This window comes from Eptatretus burgeri, chromosome 8, assembly GCF_056783735.1.
Source record: "Eptatretus burgeri isolate ZD-2024b chromosome 8, Ebu_testis_v1, whole genome shotgun sequence".
Lineage (NCBI taxonomy): Eukaryota > Metazoa > Chordata > Myxini > Myxiniformes > Myxinidae > Eptatretus > Eptatretus burgeri.
Window position 1 is genome coordinate 99,286,080 of NC_140968.1, and position 24,147 is coordinate 99,310,226.

The 24,147-nt window shown below is 46.0% G+C and overlaps 2 protein-coding genes across 2 annotated transcripts in view; one reads left to right on the forward strand and one right to left on the reverse strand.

Moving 5' to 3' along the window:
* LOC147022374 (uncharacterized) overlaps positions 1-24,147 on the reverse strand; it is a 151,951-nt gene that overhangs the window by 30,985 nt on the left and 96,819 nt on the right. The gene's annotated exons all lie outside the window — the stretch shown is intronic.
* LOC147022375 (calretinin-like) overlaps positions 1-24,147 on the forward strand; it is a 47,729-nt gene that overhangs the window by 6,821 nt on the left and 16,761 nt on the right. The window contains exons 2-5 of the mRNA XM_085893234.1: positions 1,585-1,652; positions 10,473-10,562; positions 15,602-15,682; positions 15,842-15,898. Of these exons, the coding sequence (XP_085749360.1) occupies positions 1,585-1,652; positions 10,473-10,562; positions 15,602-15,682; positions 15,842-15,898 (296 nt within the window). The remainder of the gene's footprint in view (positions 1-1,584; positions 1,653-10,472; positions 10,563-15,601; positions 15,683-15,841; positions 15,899-24,147) is intronic.

A 24,147-nucleotide genomic window follows, 5' to 3' on the forward strand; every position in this document is an offset into this window, starting at 1 on the left:
TTTGGGCGTATAATAACGTGTTGGACGTATGCATAACGTATTAGTAACGTACACAGAACGTTTTGATAACATATAGATAACTTATACCAACGAATGCTGAGCGTGTTGTCGGCGTTCACAACCTATGCCCAACGATAGTCTAACTTATGCATAGCGCGGCAGCGTACGCCGACGATCACGTGGCGTAGGCTATTCATAGGCTGCGACTCGACGATTCAAATCATAACCGCACGAGACATCGAAGTGTGAAGCCGCTGTCACACCTTGACGTTTTAGCCAGCGTATGCCGACGTATGAAAAATTTGCCGAACCAAGCTGGCACACGTCGAATAAGTTATTGGTAAGTTTTGTATATGTTAAGAGCACGCTGGCATACATCATAGTATGCTGGCAGACATCGTAGTACGCTGGCATACGTCATCATATGCCGAGTACGTCGAGAAATTTTCAGCATGTTGAAAATTTCTCGACGTACTCGGTGTATGACACACGTTCCACATATGCTGGCATAAGTTGTAGGCACGTTACGCGATCGTTGACACACGTCGACGCACGTTACGCGATCGTTGACACACGTCGACACACGTTACTTGTGCATTACTCATAAGTCGAAACACGTCGAGGTAATGGTTAGCGTCAGTGTTCCAGACTCCCTGTTTTTTTCTTTCTTTCTTTCTTTCTTTTTCGGTATGACGGTGTTCAGTATACAGTGCGGTTATGATTTAAATCGTTGAGCGGCAGCCTATTAATTATATTATATCATAACCGCACTAGAAATCGAAGTTTCAACATCACCGTCATACCGAAGAAAAAAAAAACAGGGAGTCTGGAACACTGACGCAAACCATTACGTCGACGTGTTTTGACTTATGAGTAACTTACAACTAACGTGTGTTGACGTGTGTCAACGATCGCGTAACGTGCCTACAACACGTTACTCATAGGTTAGAAATAAGTTTCGGGTTCGCGAAACATTACCACGACGTGTTTCGACTTATGAGTTACTTACAAGTAACGTGTGTCGACGTGTGTCAACGATCGCGTAACGTGCCTACAACTTATGGCCAGCGTTATGCGGAACGTGTGAGTCATACGCTGGCATACGTCGAAAAAATTTCAAGCATGGAGAATTTATCTAACACCTTGGCATACTACGACGTATGCTAGCATACTACGAAAAAAAAGCCACCGTACTGCAACGTATGTAAACTTACCCATAACGTATTCGACGTGTGCCAGCGTTTTAGCCAAATTTTTCATACGTCGGCATACGCTGGCTAAAACGTCAAGGTGTGACAGCGGCTTACAATTCCGATTTATTTATTTATTTATTTTCAGTGGGAGTAGGAGTGGCACAGGTAGTTTTGAAGAATTTGCCATCTACCGCTGCTGCCTTGTACTGCTTGCTTTCTTGTGTGTTTATTCCTCACAATTATCAGTATCGAGGATATTTACAGGAAACTGAATTATTCCAAATTATCTCCACAGGCCTTGATATTCGATGGTAACGACTGTACTTTTTATGATTATTGTTACGATTTGGGAGTTTGGTGAAAGCATGACATCTCTTCATCCATTCCACAGGGAATGGATACATTGAAGACAAAGAATTGGAGAACTTTTTCAGAGACCTGGAAATTGCTCGGCATGGGGTAGGTGTCGTTGCGACGGAAACGATAGACCGTTTGATCCTTCGGTCCAACAGGATGGTGTCGATCTTAGTCTGACTTCGACTCCCGACCCGACAATAAACGATTGGATTGGTACTTTACAGGCTATGGGGTTGTGTGACAGTGTCCCATCCTTCAGATCGACGTTAAGCTGGATGTCCCCTCCGTTAGTATTAGTTGTTGGACGTTAAATATGCCACGGTGTCTTTTGCGAAGAGTGGGTGAGTTATCGCCGGCCCCCTGAACAAACCACAAATTCCTCCTCGAACCCACAGGGTGTACATTTGTGCTCAAACTGGTCGGGAATCGAACCCACACGAGACAGCATTAAGGTAAGTGCACTCACTACCTCTGCACGCAACCTGTCGGACGTTCATGAAGATTGATGAACAAGGGGGTGTTGAAAGGTTCTTCAAACAAGATGTCATCCAAGAGACGCCTGGTTTTTATTTTTCTACATATATATATATATATATATATATATATATATATATATATATATATATATATATATATATATATATATATATATATATATATGTAAACAGATGTTTGGTACTACAGAACTTTGATATGGATACAAACAAACACGACATAATAGTGACCGAAGCTCTTCGTGCTGCATCTTCAGGGTAAAAATCACAGCAAGTGAAGGAGGAAGTGAAGTCGTGTGCTGAATACGCAGGTCTCAATAAGGTAGACGCTGATTGGTTCAACTGTAATTACGTCACGATTAATCCGAACGCCCATTGGTCGGCTCGTCATCTTCACCTCGAGCTCCCATTGGCTGGAGCAGAGTTGGTCGATGATTGACGTTTGCAACCGCATCCTGGAGAGAGGGGGGATGGGTTTCCCCTCAGGTCCATTCACCATTTGTTACCGTACTTTCCTTGATCTTTCCATGATGAAAGAGACACAGAGATCGTACAAATTACTTTTGACAACATAATATTGTATCGGTGGTAAGGATGAAGGTTGCTTCCAACATACGTAAATTAAACGAGCTCCGACCTCGGCTCAATATCCTGAACATCCCTGCATTGTACTGGTCTGCACAGATAGGGTTGGCCACCAGGTGCTGTGCAATGGCGGATGAAGCAGGTACAGTGGCCGGTGGTTGCTGGATGTTTCTACATGCTCGCACTGGTTGTGTTCTCACCCTCACAATCTTTCTTCGAATCGCCAAGGGGATGTGTTGTTTGATCCAATCAGACAATCTTAGTGTTGTGTGGCCCATGTACCGAGCTTCACATCAGCACTTAAACTCATAAATAACATTGCTGGTTTGTGAGGTGGGTAGCACATCCTTGTTGACTGATGTCAGCAAACGGCGATAGGTAAAGATTACTTGGGGTTGCACAGCCAGAAACGTGTTGGACACAATATGTTTGATTTGTACTTCAAACCTTCGTGATGATTTCCCTTTCCAGGGCATCCTGATATAGACTGGATATTTGTCCGGACCAATCTTCTGATCTTTTGTCGTGTTTAGAAACTTGTGTATGTATCTCTTAACTATATGCTCAGGATAACCATTCTCACGGAGTATATTCATGATTTTGTCAATTTCAGCAGGAACATTACAAGGTGAACAAATCCTCTGTGCTCTGTGAACCAGGATATTGATCAAGGCAATTTTGTTTCTCATGCAGCTGAAGGAGTCCCACCGAGTATACTGCCCTGTGAAAGTTGGCTTCCGGTAGACGGATGTTGTGAAACCAAGGTTGGATCTATCAACCAACAAATCCAAAAACGGTAACGTGTTTGACGATTCCAGCTCCGTGGTAAACTTCAGCGCTGGATAGAGAGAGTTGAGCCATGCCTGGAAATTGTCACATGCCGTCCGAGACTCAAACAAAGTAAAAATGTCATCAACATACCGATAGTATACGATGGGGGAATCGACCCCTTGCCGACCAGTCAGTTTCTGCATTTCATGATAGCCTACAAAGATATTTGCAAGAGCTGGGCCTCATCGAGAACCCATGGCCACACCATCCGTTTGAACATACATCATGTTGTTAAAACTGAATTCCACCTCCCTTGTTGCTGTGTTCATTAATTCCATGAAGACGTGTTCCGAGATCACCGGTTGTTCCAGATCGTTGTGATACAGCCAACGTGCGCATATCTCAATCGTCTCCGTCAATGGGACATTCGTGAACAAGCTTTTAATATCAAAGGATGCCATGATGTTGTCCTCACTTGTCGGTGTTTTAGCTCAAATTGATTCTGCAAATGTGAAGGAATCCTTAACCACGAAATGAGAAAGTGAATCCAATACTGGTTGCAGTACCTCTCCCAACCACTTGGCAAGTTCATGTTGTGCTGATCGCACCATGGACAGCATTGGTCTTGGAGGGATATTGTCCTTGTGAATCTTCGGCAGGCCGTACATTCTTGGACGTTGGGCTCCAACAGGTTTGATTCTGTCGTACACCTCCTTTGATAGTTCTCCACGTTTGAGAAGCTGTAAGTCGTTTGATGATCTGACCTTCCACCTGAAGTGTGCGATCATGTTCCGTTACACCACTCAGATGTTTAAATTTGGTTCCATCTTTCAGGATGTCCATCATCTTGTCGATGTAATCAATCTTATTCATGATTACCACTCCGGTGCTTTTATCCGGTTTGCAGATGTGAATGGCAGCATTCCTCCTCAATCCTTGTATTGCCAAGAGAACATCCCGTTGCATGTGAAAATCCGCGATGTCATTCGGGATTCCACAGTACGCATGTGCGAGGTCCGATAGTCTCGCCCTCAGCGCCTGGTCTGCTTCGTTTGACACAGCCTGATGTGTTGATAGTTGAGCATACAGGAGTTCAAACTCGGCAAAAATGTCTTCCCTCTTGATATTCTGGTTGGGAATGCCGAAGTCAAAACCGTGCGCCAATGCGAACCTTTCCGTGTCAGACTGCTTATAGTCCGATTTATTGAGTACATGCCGGGATGAGTCTTTGATCAGGGAACCGAATCTTTTCACTTTCAACCAGTCGATTGTAGATCGCATTTCTTCTGCGCCGCCATCTCTGCACATTGGTCAATCGCTGCAATGCTTCTACATAACTGGATCGTGTCACACAGTGACATGAAACCATGTGCTTCGTTCAAGGTATTGCGTCAGACGCGACGTCGCGCGGACCGTGTGCGATTCAAGCGGAATTTGTACGATCTCTGTGTCTCTTTCAACATGGAAAGATCAAGGGAAGTACGGTAATAAATGGTGAATGGACCTGAGGGGAAACCCATCCCCCCTCTCTCCAGGATGCGGTTGCAAACGTCAATCATCGATGAACTCTGCTCCAACCAATGCGACATCGAGGTGAAGATGATGAGCCGACCAAAGGGAGTTCAGATTAACCGTGACCTCATTACAGTTGAACCAATCAGCGTCTACCTTATTGAGACCTGCGTATACAGCACGCGCCTTCACTTCCTCCTTCACTTGCTGTGATTTTTACCCTGAAGAGTGCAGCATGAAAAGTTTCGGTCACTATTATGTCGTGTTTGTTTGTATCCATATATATATATATATATATATATATATATATATATATATATATATATATATATATATATATATATATATATATATTATATACACACACACACACACACACACCGATATAAAACACAGTGTGTATTTGTGTATTTGTTTGTCCCCCTTCATAAGGAGGATTTAAGAAGGGTTTCAAAGGCCATTCTTTTAACACAACTATGCTCACTACAGACTATTTTTCAGGATTAAAAAAAAAACTTGAAAAAACATTTTTCATGAAAGAGTAATTATGTCTCTTCGATTGGAAATGTAGACAGTGATTTGCAACCGGGCCTCAAGAGCAGTGTACAGAAGCCTTAAAAAAAACAATAAAAGGTGTAGGGAGGTGAAATTCACTGCACGTGATATGTAATATACACAGAGTAAAACGAATGTTCACTTATGTCCGTAAGATGTCCAAAAAATGAAGAAGATATTAGCACACCTGACGCTAGGCCGAGGCTTCACACCCACTCCAGACAGCTGAAATGCTCATGAGGCTGGACTGTCGAAATGAAACATCCGAGAAGACAAAGAAAACAGTGGGTAACATTTGTGCATGGAGTGTTTTAAAATAACACTTTTTTGCCACGAGAAATCATATCTTCTTGTCTTCTTGAATATCTAGAGTAAAATAATTCCAACCCATCATTTTTGACTGGCTTTTATATACACAGATTTCATATATACAGTTCAATGATTAGGTGAGAGCTGATTGGTTATTCCCTCCATTCACAGGTGAGAGATGCAGGTGGATCTTTCTTTATCATATATATATATATATATATATATATATATATATATATTTATATATACACCTGGTGTTGGTGTAGTGGTTAGGGTAGCGGATTGAGATCCAAAAGGTCCTGAGTTCAAGCCCCGTTGGCCGCTTCAATTAATACACACCAGGAGGTTGACTCAGCCTATCATCCTTCCGAGGTCGGCGAAGTGAGTACCGGTGTATGCCCCGGTTAGAATAGGTGTACCATATCCCTGTGTCGTAAGAGGCGACCAGGGTTGCGTCAGGAAGGGCATCCAGCGTAAAAACTGAGCCAAATCACTATGCGGATCATAGGGATGATGCGCTGTGGCGACCCCTCATGGGAGCAGCCGAAAGTAGAAGAAGCAGAAATATATATATATATATATATATATATATATATATATATATATATATATATATATATATATATATATATATATCTATATATATACACACAAGTCCCTGCGAGGAGGAGGGGTGATGTAAGCAACATTTTTTGATGATATGATAAAGATAGGCTCAGATGATAGGGTAAGGGTTAAAATAGTGCTATATGGCATAACCTCCAAAATGGCCAATGTGTCCCTTACATCACTTCTCCTCGCGGCGTCTCATATATATATATATATATATATATATATATATATATATATATATATATATATATATATATATATATATATATATATATATATATTGTTACGGTGCCGGGCATCGGCAGCCAACCGACCGCTCTGACGGAGCCGCAAGTCGAGTCGGCCCGACCGATCGCCCGGAATATAGATCGCCGCCCGGACAAGTCCGAGTCGACGGGTCCTTGTACAAGAACCGAAATACGCCAATGGGCAGATCACGTGGGGTAGGGTCGATTGCCAATCTTCAATTTACCTAAATACCCACGTGATCGAACTACCGGAGTATTCCACCCTCGACGGATCTCGTACGGAACAAACCGCCGAGGCGAGCCTGTCCCATGCGCGATTCCGAGCGGCTTCATCGCCGAGAACCGTCGGTCCAAATGTCCCCCTTTTACGGCAAACCAACGTTTTTCTAACTCCCAACACACAAAATGCTCAAGTCAATGAAAGAATCGACGCGACGAGCTGAAAACATTTAACAATTGGGGTATTTATTAATAATAATGGGAAACTTGGGAAGCACTTAAGAGCAGAACTATACCGACTTTACGAAATGCGATGCAAACATTTACAGCACACAAAGCACTTAACAGTTTCCCACTTATTAGACGGGCCCACGGACACACGTACGCGCGCACGCGCACACACACACACACACACACACACACACACACACACACACACACACACACCCAAGAAATGGTGGCTGAGGCCTTTAATAATGAGCTCCAGCCGGAGGACAGGTGAGCTGAAACCCAGACCCTATCTCGAACCTCTCCACCTCGTGTGGTCTTCAAGTTTTTCCGACCCGGGCTCCAGCGAGAGCGAGCTGGATCTAATTGCCATGAGCCGCGATCCTTCCCGAGCTACCTGAATCCTCACGCGCTTCTCAACACGTGCTGGTGAGATGAGACGCCGATCCTTTCCGTCAATGCGTCGCTTCCCCGAGGCACCACCTCCAAGAAGAGGTCAATGAGTCGCACCAAGCCGGGAACCAAACGGAGAACAAAGAGCTCCACGAACCAAGAAGAAGAAGAAGAAGAAGAAGAAGAAGAAGAAGAAGAAGAAGAAGAAGAAGAAGCCACCACTCGCATCTCGAGCCGAGCAACCAGCTCAACTCTCTCCCAAACAAAGCAACTCTCCAAGAAGTCTCCCAAGCCAAGCAGAAGCCGAAGGCCCATTGAACCACCAAAGCAAAAAGCCTCCAAAAAGCCTCCTCCCGAGCCAGGCCGCAGCCGAAGCTCACTGAGCCAGCCGAAGCAAAAAGCTTCCGAGGGCCTCAACCCTAACCCAAGCCAAACAGGTCCTGAAGGTCTGCTGAACGACTACTCCCCCCACTTCCGAACACGAACAAAGAAAGGATGTCCTCTTTATCCTTCTCCGCCCCCCTCCCCCACGCCCGGTGTGACTCATGCCCTCGTGATCCATCCCCTGCTCAACCACGTGTGGGAGGGAGTTGTTGACGTCACGAATCACGGGACGGAAGGGCTCTTCTTCCTCTTCGCAGAAGAGGGGGAGGGATGTATCCATTGTTCGCTCCCTAACTATTAAATCGATCCGCAGCGCATCTAATCGATTTCTAAACATTTAAACAATGGAAGGTGAGCTATCTAGGGAACAAGCACTTATCAACATAGCTGACTAAAGGAACCTGTATGTTGTGTGAAATCGAATTCCAAATTAGTAACAACATATATATATATATATATATATATATATATATATATATATATATATATATATATATATATATATATATATATATATATATATATATATATATATATATATATATATATATATATATATATATATATATATATATATATATATATATATATATACACTACCGGTACAGAAGTTTTAGAACACCCACGTTTTTCCAGTTTTTACTGAAATTTATTCAGTTGAAGTCCAGTTAACCTCCTCCTCGCAAAATATATATCTGCCTCAGAGAGAGATATATATATATATATATCCTAGTGTTGGCGGAGTCGTGAGGGTAGCGGCTTGGGATCCAAAGGTCCTGAGTTCAAGCCCCATTGAGCCACTGAATTAATACACCAGGGGGTTGACTCAGCCTGTCATCCTTCCGAGGTCGGCGAAATGAGTACCAGTATAATGGGCCGGTGTATACCCCGGTTAAAATAGGTGTACCATATCCCTGTGTTGTATTAAGCGACCAGGGTTGCGTCAGGAAGGGCATCTGGCGTAAAACATGTGCCAAATCACTATGCGGATCATACGGATGATCCGCTGTGGCGAACCCTATCGGGAGCAGTCGAAAGAAGAAGAAGAAGAAGAAGAAGGGATATATATATATATAAATATATATATATATATATATGTATATGTATATATATATATATATATATATATATATATATATATATATATATATATATATATATATATATATATATATATATATATATATACAATTATATATGAGGTCCGTCTAAAAAGTAATGGGACTGACTTCAAAGAAATTTTATTCCAAAAAGTATATTGAAATCACAGCTTGTCCCCTTCAAAATATTTTCCCTCCAGTCTCACACACTTGTCGATCCTCTTCTTCCACACTTCGATGCACCCCCGGAAGGCTTCTTCTGGAATCCTCCAGAGCTCCGTCATCACGGCGGAGCTCGGGTGGTGAGTAGCGGGGTCCAAGGAGCGGGATCGGGGTCGCTCTTTCCTTCCTTGTAGAGGGCCAGCAGAGACACGTTCACCGCCTCGACGACCTTCGTAACAGCAAAAACTCTTTTTGTGACAGCAAAAACCCTCCAAAAAGACCCACCAAAAACTCTCCAAGACCCCAAAAAGACCCCTGCCTCAGAGAGTGCTCGGGAATTTATGGACCTCCCTAAGCGGGGCGGGGCCTTTGTGAAAACACTTCACTGTCTGCCTTTGATTGGACAGGGTCCCACGGCATACCTTTCCGGGGACAGGCCTTGGCCCCTGCCGGGAAACCCCAGCCACTCTTCCATGCGGGTTCATACTTGATGAGTAACAGTGTCAATGTTGCAAAGGTTGTGGTGAAAGAGTTACAACGTTCGTGGGAGCTGAGAAACCGGAATCGCGAGATCTTGCCTTGGCACGTCAGGGTGCGAGAAGGCAGCTGGTTGGTGGTGGATCGTGATGGGCCGAGGGCTCATGCAGATGGGATGGTTGTTAGATGGCTTGTTGGAGGGTTCGTTGGATGTAAAGATTTAATAACCTAACTGAAAAGAAATCGCAACGCACGCCTTTCATTCTCCCACTTGACAAAAGGAAGGGGATCCGACTACACACATACTTAATGACATAACTGACTTTTGGGACATCTGTATGTTGAATGCAAATGGCTTCCAGATCCGTAACAATATCATATGCCTCGTTATACTTCTTCAACTCTTATTGGCAAACACCTTCGGCCCAGAGAGAGTATCTTGTTTGTAGAACCTTTTGAATGACCCCTCATGTGATCGCTGACGTTTGCAGATATTCCAAGTTTCTGTTAAATAGATAGATACCTTTTGCCTCAAAATACAGTAGATTAAAGATTTTAATAGAAGCCCTCTCTCCTTTCCCATTTCCTGATAACGAGGGCAACTAATTAGTTTCATTTGAATAGTTTTTAAAGTTTTTACATGAGGAAAACTCAGGTTGTTAATTGTTTGTGAGTGTTTTGTTTGTGTGTTTGTGAGTGTTTTGTTTGTGTGTTTGTGAGTTTTTGTATGTGTGTGTGTGTGTGTGTGTGTGTGTGTGTGTGTGTGTGTGTGTGTGTGTGTGTATCTAATTACTTAATTTGTTTATTATCATTATTATTTTTAAATCATTCTCCCTTGGCATGTATGACTCGACGCATGATGAATATTCCCAGACTGTCCCTGAGAGCAATGTGAAAGAGAAGATGCAGAAGTTCATGGAGATGTACGACAAGAATTCCGATGGCAAGATCGAAATGGCAGAGGCAAGTCTGACTTTTTCATATCATTAAATGGCAGATGCACCAAAGCACCGTTATCCTTCAATGTAAACTTTTATATACCATGGAATTACTTCTTACTACTACTACTACTACTACTACCATCACCGTGTCTCAGACAAGCACTACCTTTATCCAGTCAAACAACTGAACCCCAACCTCGGGAAGCACATGGACAGTGAGACAATACAAGGCTGAGGATTTTCAGGATTAAGTCCTTCGTTTCATAATGAAGCGACACTACCTGTACAAACAAGCTCACCTTTACCCATAAAATCAACTCTGACTGGCAAACACCTCAAACCCCTTCTAAAATTGGACGAGCAGAAACCTCTGGTAAAATACCACCAGAACAAAGAAGGGAAGCCTTTTATTCTCGTACAGGTTGAAAGAGCTCAAAAATGTGACGTTATGCATTTCTTAATAGCAAAGAAATATTTTTTTTGGGGGGGGGGGGAGCGATTGAGGCAGCGGTCTGTTGCCTATACACCATCTGGGTTCAATTTTTTGGGCTGTTTTAACGAATCATAATTTTTGCAGAGTTTTGGATAACTTTTGAAGCAAGTTTTACTTGATAATCTTTTTCTCTCCGAGGAGCGCTTCCATCGTCTGTGTTTCAGGATGGGACAGAGACAGAAAAACAAGCAGCATTAGTTGCATGAGAGGAGGGAGGGGGAGAGAGAGGAGGAGAGAGAGGGGAGAGGAGGGAGGGAGAGGGGAGAGGAGGGAGGGAGAGGGGAGAGGGGAGAGGAGGGAGGGAGGGAGAGGGGAGAGGAAAGAGGGGGGAGAGAGAGGAGGCGAGAGAGAGGAGGGAGGGACAGGAGGGAGAGAGAGGAGGGGAGAGAGAGAAGGGAGGGAGAGGAGGGGAGAGAGAGAAGGGAGGGGGAGAGAGGAGGGGGAGATAGAGGAGTGAGGGAGGGGTGAGAGGAGGGGAGTGAGGGAGGGGTGAGAGGAGGGGAGTGAGGGAGGGGTGAGAGGAGGGAAGTGAGGGAAAGGGGAGAGGGGAGCGAGGATGGAGGATGGTGTGGGAGTTAGGAGGGTTGAAGAATGGGAGAGCGAGGAAGGAGGGGTGTGGGGAAAGCGATGCCCTACCAAACGTTGCAATACACTCCTGGAAGGGGGGGGGAGAGGTGTGAGCAAGGAAGATGTGTGAGAGAGGAAGAGGGGGGAGTGGGAAGGGGGTTTGGGAGGAGGTTAAACATGAGGGAAGGGGTTCTCGACTTGCGTTTGGTAGTGGGACTTGTGGAGAAGTGTCGGGGGGAGGGGAGGGGTGGGGTAGTGCAGGATTGAACAATGTGGGGCATGCTGAAATAGCATGTTAATACAACATTTGAATTTTCTGATACAACATGTTAATACAGCAATATAAATTGCAGATTTTCAACGACCGACTCATTGCCCGAGGCACCGCACAGCCAAACACATGTGAACGGGCCCTGAACTTTGTTCAAGTCGCTCAATATATTCAGTGACTGCGAATATTGTAGAGTGCTTGCCAATTGGCTTAAGCACTCAAAAGAAAGCACTCCAACGAAACGTTTGATTCCCTTACTGTGCATGCAAAGTTTGGGGCCGTTAGGTTTCATGGTTTTGGAGTTATGGAAGAGATGGATGGACACACAATGACATTTATTAGTCGAGATTATGTCGTTGGAAAAGAGTTATTACTCACTTTAAATAAAGTATTTATATATTCCTTGGGAACATGAAAAAATAGAATGAGACGACAGTTCGATCCCTAACTTTAGTTTTCCTTCGCAAGGAACCCTACCCTTCCTCTTCTCCTATCCTTCTCTCCTCCACCCCTCCGTCCTTCCCTCTCCCCTCAACCCACACCTCCTCCCATGACATACATTGAAAACGGCTATTATAACTAATTCCATAGCAGGGAACCCTACCCTGGCTCTTCTCTCCACCCCCCCCATATTCTTTCCCTCACGACCCCCTCCCCTCCCAGTATTCCCCATATTGTGTATGATCAATTACATTCAAAACTGCTATTAGAATGCATTTTTGTGTAAAAACGCCAATATTTGTCCGATATTTCTCACCTTTTGCTGCAACTGAGTCTGAAACCATCTTAGTGACTACAAAACCATGAAATCTGATATCGACTTCCAGTTAAGTTAAAGCCACGAGGGAGGAAGAATTCTTGATATTCCAGGGCTTAATTTCACATAAAATGCATTTTCGTCCAATTTTCTTCCGTTTTTTTTTTGTTTTTTTTTGCAACTGAGTCTTAAACCAGCTTAGGGACCATGAAAAATGAAATCAGATATCGAATTAGAGTTAAGATAAAGCCGTGAGAGTATAAGAACGTGCGAGCCTTACAAAAGAGGCTCCATGGAGCGAACAAAATGGTGGCAATTTGATTATGAAGTCCCTCCCTGAATTGGGGGACACCACTCCCTGAACTGGGAAGCCCCTCTCCGAATGGACAGACTAACTGACTGGTGGAGATTTCATATATATGTATATATATATATATATATATATATATATATATATATGTATACACACACACACACACACACACACACACACACACACACACACACACACACAAAAAAGAAAGATGTTTTGCAGAGGACAATACTTGCAAAATCCCCCAAAACAAATTTGACCATCAATATAATTGGTGGTTGAATCCAGTGACGATATGCAAATCCTGTTCAAATTTCAAGTCGATCAGATGAAAGTTGAGGATTTTAGAAATTTGACAAAGTTGTTGACCTTTGGTCGATGTTGACTTTTTGACCTCAAAAACAATAGACTTCTGGCTTCTGACGAACTCTACCAGGTGGTGAAATTTCAAGAAGATTCTTTTGAAATTGTGATCAGTCGGTGGTTGACAGACCATCCATCCATCCATTGGGACCAAACTCTTGTGTAAAGTGTTGGTGCTGCTTAAGCAGTCTTCTTGGCTATTGGGCACAATCGTGGATGGGTCGCCACTCCGACACAGGATACCAGCAAGCTGGCACTCATTTTGCCGACCTCGGAAGGATGACAGGCCGAGTTAACCCCACCTGTATTAATTCAACAGCTGAGTGGGATTTTAACTCAGGACCCTAGGATCCCAAGCCCACCACCCTAACCATTAAGCCAACAACTGACCAATATACTTGAAAAGTCTTCAATTGAGATTATGGAAGAGAATCTTCTTCAATTCTGATTGGATTTTCGATTCAAAATCGATCAGATTGATTTTGCAAGTCACAAACAGACATGCAAGGGGGAAAAACATAACCTCCTTCCACCTTCGGTGGCAGAGGTAAATACAGTGCCTCCAGAAAGTATTCACACCCCTCGACTTTTGCCACATTTTGTTTTGTTACAGCCTGAATTAAAATGGATTAAATTTAAATTTTTTGTCACCGATCTACACGACATACCCCATCATGACAAAGTGAAAACATGTTTTTAGAATTTTTTTTACAAATTAATTAAAAATAAAAAGCTGAAATGTCTTGCGCCAACAAATATTCATCCCCCCTGAGTAAATCCTTTGTAGAAGTGCCTTTGGCAGCGATTACAGCTTTGCGTCTTCTTGGGTATGTCTGTATCAACTTTGCACATCTGGATTTGGGGGTTTTCTCCCATTCTTCCTTGCAGATTTGCTCAAGGTCTGTCTGGTTGGATGGGGAGCGTCAGTGAACAGCAATATTCAAGTCTTTCCACAGACTCTCAATGGGATTCAAGTCTGGGCTTTGGCTGGGCCACTCAAGGACTTTCACATTCTCGTTCTGAAGCCATTCCAGTGTTGCTTTTGCTGTATGCTTGAGGTCCTTGTCCTGTTGGAATGTAAATCTTCACCACAGTCGAAGATCTTTTGCACTCTGAAGCAGGTTCTCCTCAAGGATTTGCCTGTACTTGGCTCCATTCATTATTTCCCTGTATTCTTACAAGACTTCCCCTCCCTGCCATTGAAAAACATCCCCATAGCATGATGCTGCCACCACTATGCTTCATGGTAGGGATAGCGTAAGATGGGTGATGAGCTGTGCTCAGTTTCCATCAGACATAGCAATTTGCATTCAGGCCACAGAGTTCAATTTTCATCTCATCAGACCACAGAATATTTTGCCTCATGCTCTCAGATTCTTTCACGTACCTTTTTGGAAACTCCAAGTGTGCTGTCATGTTACTTTTTTCTCAGGAGTGGCTTCCGTCTGGCCACTCTGGCATCAAGCCTAGGTTTGTGAAATGCTGCAGCGACTGTTGTCCTTCTAGCAGGTTCTCCCATCTCAACCAAGGAACTCTGTAGTTCTGTCAGAGTGGTCATTGGGTTCTTGGTCACCTCCCTGACTAAGGTACTTCTTGCCCAGTTGCTCAGTTTGGTCGGACGGCCAACTCTAGGAAGAGTCTGGGTAGTTTCATGTTCTTTCCATTTCTTAATGATGGAGCCCACTGTGCTCGTGGGAACTTTCACCACTAGAAATTGTTTTATACCCTTCCACATATGTATGCCTCCTCACAATTATATCAACGGATGACTTCATGGTGGAGTTTCTACTCTGACAGGCACTGTCAGCTGTGGGACCTTGTATAGAAAGGAGTGTTTTTATATAAAACATGTCCAGTAATTTGAATTGGCCACAGGTGGGTTCCAATCAAGTTGTGGAGACATCTCAAGGATGATCAAAGGAAATTGGATGCACCTGAGCTCAATTTGGAGTGTCATAGCAAAGGGTGTTGAATACTTATTGACACAAAACATTTCAGATTTTAATTTTAAATTAATTTGTAAACATTTATGTAAACATGTTTTCACTTCGTCATGATGGGGTATTTTGTGTATAATTGGGAAACTTGTACCCAGGTATTTAACTTGTATACGTCACAGAGACGAGTATTCCTATCAATGTCCCAGCAGTTCCTTTTCAAAATTATCATAGCGATATACAAAATGTCATCACTTTATGGTCAGTCACTCAGATTGATGTTCCTACAGATTAATATGAACATCAAGTGAATATCACATGAAGTATACTGTTTAACACATGCATAGCTTGTCTCTACAGCTGGCTCAGATCCTGCCGACAGAAGAAAACTTCCTGCTGTTTTTCCGCCAAAATGTAAACTCCAGGAATGAGTTCATGGAGGTCAGTTCTCCAACTTTTTCTTAATCACATTAGTTTCTGGTCACTTTGAACAATGATAACCTTCTCTGCCTTTCATTTATCATATTTGGACTCTGTTGCTTTGTCTGTACACCTGTTGAAGGTGGTTGTGTTGGACATGATTCTGCTGTTCACCTTTAGACCTGGATAAAGTACGACTCTGATAAAAGTGGATACATCGAATCCGATGAGCTAAAGGTGGGAACTCGGCGTAGTCTTGTGTCTTTAGAAAATGGAACATTATTACCATGTTAAATGATCATTGGATATTTTGTTATTTTTCTTGTTTTTTTTATACCATGATTTAAGGCTCGTAATGAAGCTGCCACACACACCCACCTGGATGTACATACGTGACACAACACAGGACTGTTAGATGGGACAAACACAGCCACTGAGCTTGAAGGAAGTGCAGTCACTTCCTGGGGTACTCTGGGTACCGGCGCGTCACAACAATGGCACCGCCTTTCTCACCGCACTCAGCTCTATCCTTTTCAATGTTGAACATCAAGTGAGGAAGCAGCAAGTACCATTTTTAAAGTGTTTGTTATGACTCAACCAGGGTTTGAACCAAAGATGATAAAGCGCCGTCGGCGCAAGATGGACCACTCGACCATGAAACCCGTAGAACGTCAAGGGTCAATGCAAGCGCCATTTTAGTGAGCAGATTTACGCGAAGTTCCCAGATGCTGCTCCATTCGCGAATTTGATGTACGCAGAGCGCACGAGTGCACTGTAGTCCCGTATAGTGTAGTTTGCAGTTTGCAAAACATGCAATCACCCTTATATTATTATTTTCATATATATATATACAATGTATATGCCACCAAACACGAATTCGATATACGCAGAGCGCATGAGTGCACTGTCGTCCCGTATAGTGTAATTTGCAGTTTGCAGAATATGAAATCACCATTATATTATTATTTTCATATATATATACACAATGTATATGTCACCAAACTTGCCAAAATTGTGCAACTTTGTCTCGATTCCAAGGATGAAAGAATAATTTATGTTTCTTCTTTACTATGTTATTTGAAGTCATCCAACAGCATCACAAATGCCAATAACAGGATAAGTCGATTCATCTGATATTTACAATGTTACGCAGAGTCAAAGCAATTTTTTTTCTTCACAATTTGAGATGAGGAGTATGAAATTTATCTCAAATAATAATTCAAGAAAGTAGTCATCCAAAAGTGGGAATAACTTTTTCAACAGACATAGTTAAAACCATCGAAGCGTCTGAGGGACGGAATGCCACAATAATAATTATTTTCTTCATTGGGCATGCTCCCCACACAAAATTATGTAAATTGTGCAAGTTTTAATGGTTATTTTCTTTTTTTAGTTTATGTTCCCCCTGGGGTGGCTGGGTGGAGGAGGGGTGTGACGAAGAGCTGTTTTTAAAAAATGTTAAATTTTGCATCGCTTTCTTGGGTGAGATGATTTACAACCCTGTATATCTCACACACTGTATGGCTCTTTACCATGAATGATGAAACTATTTTTTTAAATGCCATGCTTTTTTATGAAGTTCAATTATTATCAATGAGTTCTAATTACACATGTATGTAAACTTCAAAACTAAAATATGGCAGAAATGTAAATATTCATTGCTGAATGGAGCACTCTTGTATAATTTATTACGTGTATGTACGTGCATTACATTTTATTACAGTAGCATAGAATGAAAAGGATGAAAGAACTTGTCTATTCTTTGTTATTTTATGTACAATATCAAGAATATGGTCATGATTGCAGCAGATAAGATTGATGATGATATTGATTACAAATGTGTATGGGCAGTGAAATCTATGTGAGAGTGCATTGATCATCAATGAGGATGAGAACCATGCAGCGAGAAAGTGTGTGTGACTGATGATTATGATTACTAGTATATGTATAATGAGAGAAAGAAAGATTGAGATTAAAAAAACTGAGAGGGGAGAGTTGCTGACAAAAAAAGTGAAAAAAGGAAAATAGAACAGAAAGAGAAAGAGAGACAGAGACAGAGAGTGCAACTGAGGGAGAGACAGAGGGAGCGACAGAGACAGATGTATGTATGTATGTATATATATATATATATATATATATATATATATATATATATATATATATATATATATATATATATATATATATATATATATATATATATATATTGTTACGGATTCCGCGCCCGCCGGCGTGCTGACGGCCACGTAACTCGAATCGCGGCACGTCGCCCACCGGACGGACAATCCAGTCGTGACCCTCTCGGACTAACGCCGGGAACCAGTCACGGGTGGACCTTTCGGTCTCACCGCGATCGAGCCAATCAGCCCCCGCGTGGGATAGGGTTGCTCGCCAAATTCGACCTACCTAAGTACCCACGCGGAGGGTAGACCGGGCGATCGCACCTCGCCGCAGGTCGACTTCGGACACGGGCCACTTAAGCGACCCGTTCCGTACTATCAGAATAACCGAGCGGTGTTATCGTCGACCTCGACGGTTCGATTAATTATCGGGCGTATTCAGCCCACTACCAACCCTTTACGTGAAGCAAGATGAGGATTCAATAGAGGAAAAGACAAGCGAAGCGGGAGAGCAGTTCAACACAAAGCACATTTATTCGCGGCACACGGGAAGCACACATATTCAATTCCACCAAAAGCACACAGAAAAGACACAATGCAATTTACACAAAAAGCAAATATAAAAGAGAAGACACAATGCAATTTACACAAAAAGCAAATATAAAAGCGAAAACACAATGCAGAGCTAATACCGACTACCGAGCACACGGCAACACTTATACAATTCTACTTCACAGACGGCGCCGACAACACATACCCAAAACCAAGGAAAGAATACCCTCAAGGATGAGGCGGGCCTGAGGCCGAGACTGGGTCGCGCCTACCCGTCTGGTGATGAGACGCGGAGCGGCGATGGTGCCTCAACTCCGCGGGCCTCGCGGACAGTCTCTGGTAGGGGGTGGGAAAGGGGCCCCCTTGGTCGCACTATCTCAGCGCGGGGGGAAACAGGAGGGGGTTGCTGATGCTCGGGGTATAGAGGATTCTTATTGTCCCGCGACGAGCGTCTCCACCTCGGCCAGGTCGCGCTGTCGGCCTCCCTGGGGTGCAGCTCCCTGCACGACGCGAGCACCCCCTCGTCTGCCCTCGCCGCCTTTCCACAACTCCGTCCCCTCCGTTCCGACTCCAACGCACACGACGAGCAGCTCCACCGCCCGCGAAGTCTTGACTCTCTGTTTCCAACTCTCCTACTCTCCGCCTCTCGACTCTCCGACTCTCTTCCTCTCCGCCTCTGGACTCTCTTCCTCTCCCCGTTGGACTCTCGACTCTCTTCCTCTCCCCGTTGGACTCTCCTACTCTCCGCCTCTCGACTCTGGACTCTCCGACTCTCTTCTGACTGACGAACACGGTCCTTTTATCCCCCCGTAGCTTCGCCTTTGACCCCCTCCCTTTGACCTTTCACCTCGCTCCCCATTGGCCCGAGAAAAAGTGGGCGTGAAGGCTTTTTGATCCACAAATTTGCATATATCGATCGTCCTGGAGGCGGGGCCAAATCGCCCCTCGCTCACCGATTGGACGGCAAAAAGTGGGCGTGTGTCGTTTTTGATCCGTTTTTGAAGCACAAAATCCGTGATTTTGTACACGCTGTTCGGCGCGCGCCCTGCACGAGTCCAACACCGGTACCCACAGGCGGCGCAAGAACGGTGGCGATGCGACGGCTGCGAGGTGTGACGTGAAGGTCGTGGCGGTTGTGGTGAAGCGGCGTTGTGGTTGGTGGTTGATGTTGTGGTTGTGGTGGTAATCATGGCGGTTGGTCCAAAATAAAGATAGTAAAAGAAAAACGGCTATCCTGAAGAGTCGCAGCACGCATAAATGACATGTATTCCCACTAGACAACGGGTTTGGGCCTAACTACACATGCACTTACCGAGATACCTCACCTAAGGGACCTGAATGGTGGTTTGCGAATCTGGTAACCACAACACTACCCCCTCCCCTTTTTACAGACTCGTCCCGAGTCGTCAAATTTTCGTGTGCCATCATGTGTAGTTTTCCCCTCGTACATTTTACCTACGGATCCCTGAGTGCGACATTCATGGTATTCGTGTCCCCAAAATAAATAACCTGAGGGCTGCGTAACTATCTAAACAAACTCACTCACACGGACGACTTAAATAAAATTGCCGGCGCTAGACAGACATGCCGGGGGGCGCACTCATATTTACAGTACATCTTAACCTTAACTTACAAATTTTACACTAAACCATGGCCCAGGATCATTGAACTCTGCAAAAAGAAAGCAGTTAGCAGGGAGCCAGGCTGCCCGCATGCAGTCTCTGGCTCAAACAATGCAGGTGACAGGGAACGTGGCTGGCTGCTCACACGCAGTCCAAGGCCTTCCCTTTTGAACTGAACGCAGTGAACCACAACGGTGCATGGGCTGCACAAACGCAGTCTCCGTGCCAGCTCAAGTGGCACACGCAATGAGCACAACGAATGGATGGATGAACACAAACACGGTGCACGGGCCGCCACTGCAGGCCCGTGTTGTAGCTGCCAACAGGGCAGTTCTTGCAGCTTGCAAACTGTTGCCTTGCGGATCCTGGCGCACATGGAAATGAACAGGGGGGGGCAAAGCAAAAATTGAACGGGGCTGGTGAACCTGGGCAGTGGGCATGGCATGGCAAAGGTAGCAGGCAAACACAGCCCGCAGAAGAAGACCGCTGCAGGCAAACACAGCCCGCAGAACCAGGCCGTTGCAGGCAAACACAGCCGGCAGATGAACTGGCCGGCACAGGCCTTGAAGAAAAACAGCCAGCAGATGAACTGGCCGGCACAGGCCTTGCAGCACAGCAGCTGCAGACGATCCAGCCGGCACAGGCCTTGAAGCAAAACACGGCCAGCTGATGGCACAGGCCTTGCAGAAAAACAGCCAGCCGGCAGATGAAGTGGGCCGGCACAGGCCTTGCAGCACAGCAGCTGCAGATGAAGCTGGCCAGCTTTTGCCGTCAGTGGAAGTTGGTGGAGGGAGTGCGGTGGTGCTGGCCACTTGGAAGGCGGGCTCGGACCTACCTACCTGTCTCCCTCCCAACCTATCGCCTTTGCCTGTCACTGTACATACCCACTCCCTTAATTTGTCAAACCCCAATTTAGCCCCAACTTATTTTTTTTGTTGTTTTTATTTTTACTCCCCCACTATAAATCGTCCCCTAACCCCCTTTATCGTCCTTGTTCGGCTAACCTATCCTGTCATCTAGCCTACTCCCAACCCCTACGTTCCCTTCCCGGAGGGGAATAAGGGAGAGCTAACGTCCTGTGTCGAGGCCCAACGAAGCCTCAGAATGGCCTCCCCAGAGTTCGGCGATCTATAACCAAAGTGGGTCCAGCGGCCCACAACGACAGCGAGGGGATGGATGGTGCGGAGGGGTACATCTCCTAATCTACCCTATCCATTTAACTGTTAAACTACCCCGGGGCTTTCAACAAGCGCCTCTCGCTTAAACTATTGGTTCTAACAACCCAGATTCCCGTCGCCTGTGTTGGTGTCCTCACAAATTCGGGCCTCGCCCCCCAATTTTCTCTCCGTGCCCTCACACGGTCTCCTGGCTGGGACACGTGGCTCCCTTTGGCAGGCACGACCCTCTGCCGAATCTCCCGCTATGGCACCCCCGGGCACTACACTGCCTCCGAGCCTACCAGCTCCCTAACACCGGGGAGTGCCCCCCATGGCACCTCCCCTGAAACGCACACGTGGCAGGCCGGCCTCCCGGGCCCCGTTCCGAGGGTCACCCGTGCCCACAACACTGCCCACGCGGCTAATGGCGCCCCGGGCCCCCGCACCAAGCAGGCGCACCCGTGCCCACTACTCTATCCCGGCCCCCCATGGGCCCTTGGCCTACCGCGGCCGACTAGCCTGGTGCCCGGGGTACCCACTCAGCGATACTCACCTTTCGCAGCCACGCTCCCAAGTCCGTCAACAGGGCTCCTGCACCCCTCCAAATGGGTCTCGAGCCTACTTTCCCACCAACAACAAAACGACCTCCATTTTTCAATTTGACTAACCCAGCTAACTCACTTTACTCTGACCCCGGGGTCCCTTGGGCGGGAGTCACTCCTCCCCCCAATCACTCATCGCACCATGCATTCCCCATTCGCTCCATACACACAGACCCGCTGGCCTCACTCACTCACCAAGCACATTCCTCACAACTCACCAACTCTTCAACACACACACCACTGAACTCTGCCATCCTTCTAACTACATCCCCTAACTAACTCGTGCTCCCACGTCGTCCCTTAAACTAGTAGCACGTTCCTTTTAACACTACGTAGCTAAGCTACGTCCCCACTACACATTCACTGTCTGTCACTGTCTCCAAATAATCCCATTAATCAATTCCCCAACCTAAATCTGGCTACAATCCCTCTAACTAATCCATTCCACGGACTCCATGAGGACTTACCCCTGCCCCATGAAGTCGGTCTAACTAAGCTAACCCTTCCCCCTAACTAGTTTTCATCCTGTGCCCAGGTAAGGGGGTCTTTCACCCCTTGCCCAGGAATCCTTTGCACCCGAAAGTGAGGCTTGCTTTTCTTTTTTTTTTTTTTCATGCGCAGCACCTGCGCGGCAACTCAGAGCTCGCGCACTTTGCACCTGCCAGTGACGTCATGCAGCTGCACGTGTTCCTCGTCCCTCCTTGGACGGTACCATCCGGCAGAGATACCCCTCCTGCCGGATTCCAACCCCACGTGCAGCCATGACGTCACCGTGCGCATAAAAAAAAACACAAGCCCCACGTCTCGAGGGGTTCCCCACGCGAACACATGTGCTTTGCCCGTCGGAGCTTAACACACACGATCGCGTGGAGAACCCATCCGGTCCAAATCCATTTACCTGCCTAAACTTTGTCCGTCCGCGGGATCGGCAAATCCACCGCGTGCGTTTACGGACCGGGACTTCACTCTCGCAAGCGAGCACGTGGTGGCCTCGTGCGTTGCACAGCACGAACCTCGTGCTCGCGGCTGGGTGAACCCGGCACGGTCCGCGAAACAACTACAGCCGCTACCCGGCTTTCGTTCCTCTGTCGCCGTCGTCGCCATTCGACCCACGCATTCCTGCGTGTAACGACGCTCACAGTCCATTCCATTACATTCACCATTAAACTCACACCGGGAGACGCGGCTGCGTGCTCCCGCATGCCCACCGACATCTCCCTCACATACCGCTCTCTCACACACACGGTCTCCCTTGCATACGGCCGTTCACTCACGCGTGCCTCACTACTCACACAAACCATACTACTCACACACGCGGGGGCACTCAACCGCTGTGCCTCATCCACACACCGTGCCTCACTCACACACGCGAGGGCACTCACCCGCGGTGCCTCATTCACACACACGGCGACACTCACACACGGTGCCTCATCCACACACGGCGTGTTGGGAAGCACGTACCCTGGCACCATCGCCACCACACCACTCACACACGGGGTCGCTTCCACACACGGGGACGCACTCACACCTTGCACCACACACACAGGGACAACCACACTGGGGATTTGTGTCCCCACAAGGGTCTCCGGGGCCTCTATACCCCCCAAGCTCTCCAAGCACCCGTTCGCAGCACTCCTCCCCTCAACCTCGCAAAGCACGACCGAACTCACCTGGTCGTGACTCGCCTCAAGGGGGCATACTCCCTCCCCTCGTTCCTGGAGGAGGCCATCCAGGTGCTCGCACTGGGTCTCTACCCAGTCCGCCAGCTCACCCCCATTATCCTCCACTACCTCCGTGTGTGTGTGTGCGTCACTTACCCCGTCTTCATCGTGTAGTCTTCCCTCTATCGTTCCCATCTCCCGTGTCTCTGCCAACTCTTCACCCTTTACCTCTCTTGTCTCAACTATTATTTTCTTTGTCACGGCCTTCATGCCCGCCTGCAGGCATCGGCCCATGTTCTGCGACTCACCCCGTAGCTTTTTCATTTCTTCCTTCATGTTTGTTTCCATTCCGTTCATTTGTTGTGTATTCGCATCCAATTTTTGTGTATTCGCATCCATCGTCGTTTTCACTTCATTTGTATTTGTATCCATCTTTTCATCCATTTTTTGTGTATTCGCATCCATCTTTTCGTTCATTCCTTTCATTTCGTTTGTCATTGCCGCCAGCATGGCGCATAGCTGGGCCATGTCGGATGCACTCAGCTGAGCCGTTTCGGCAAGGGTTGGGGAAGGGTTTTGGTGGAGAGGGGGGGGGGAGGTGTCATACACCGCGGCCGCTGCCGCACCCACCTCGGGCCCTGGGTTCAGTTGGGCGAGTCCGTGTTCCTGCACAATCAACATTTCCTGCTCGGGGATTCCATCCTGGACCATGGATTCTACACATTCTACATCCATTTCTAATACCCCCAGCTCCCGCTCGCCTTGAGACGCC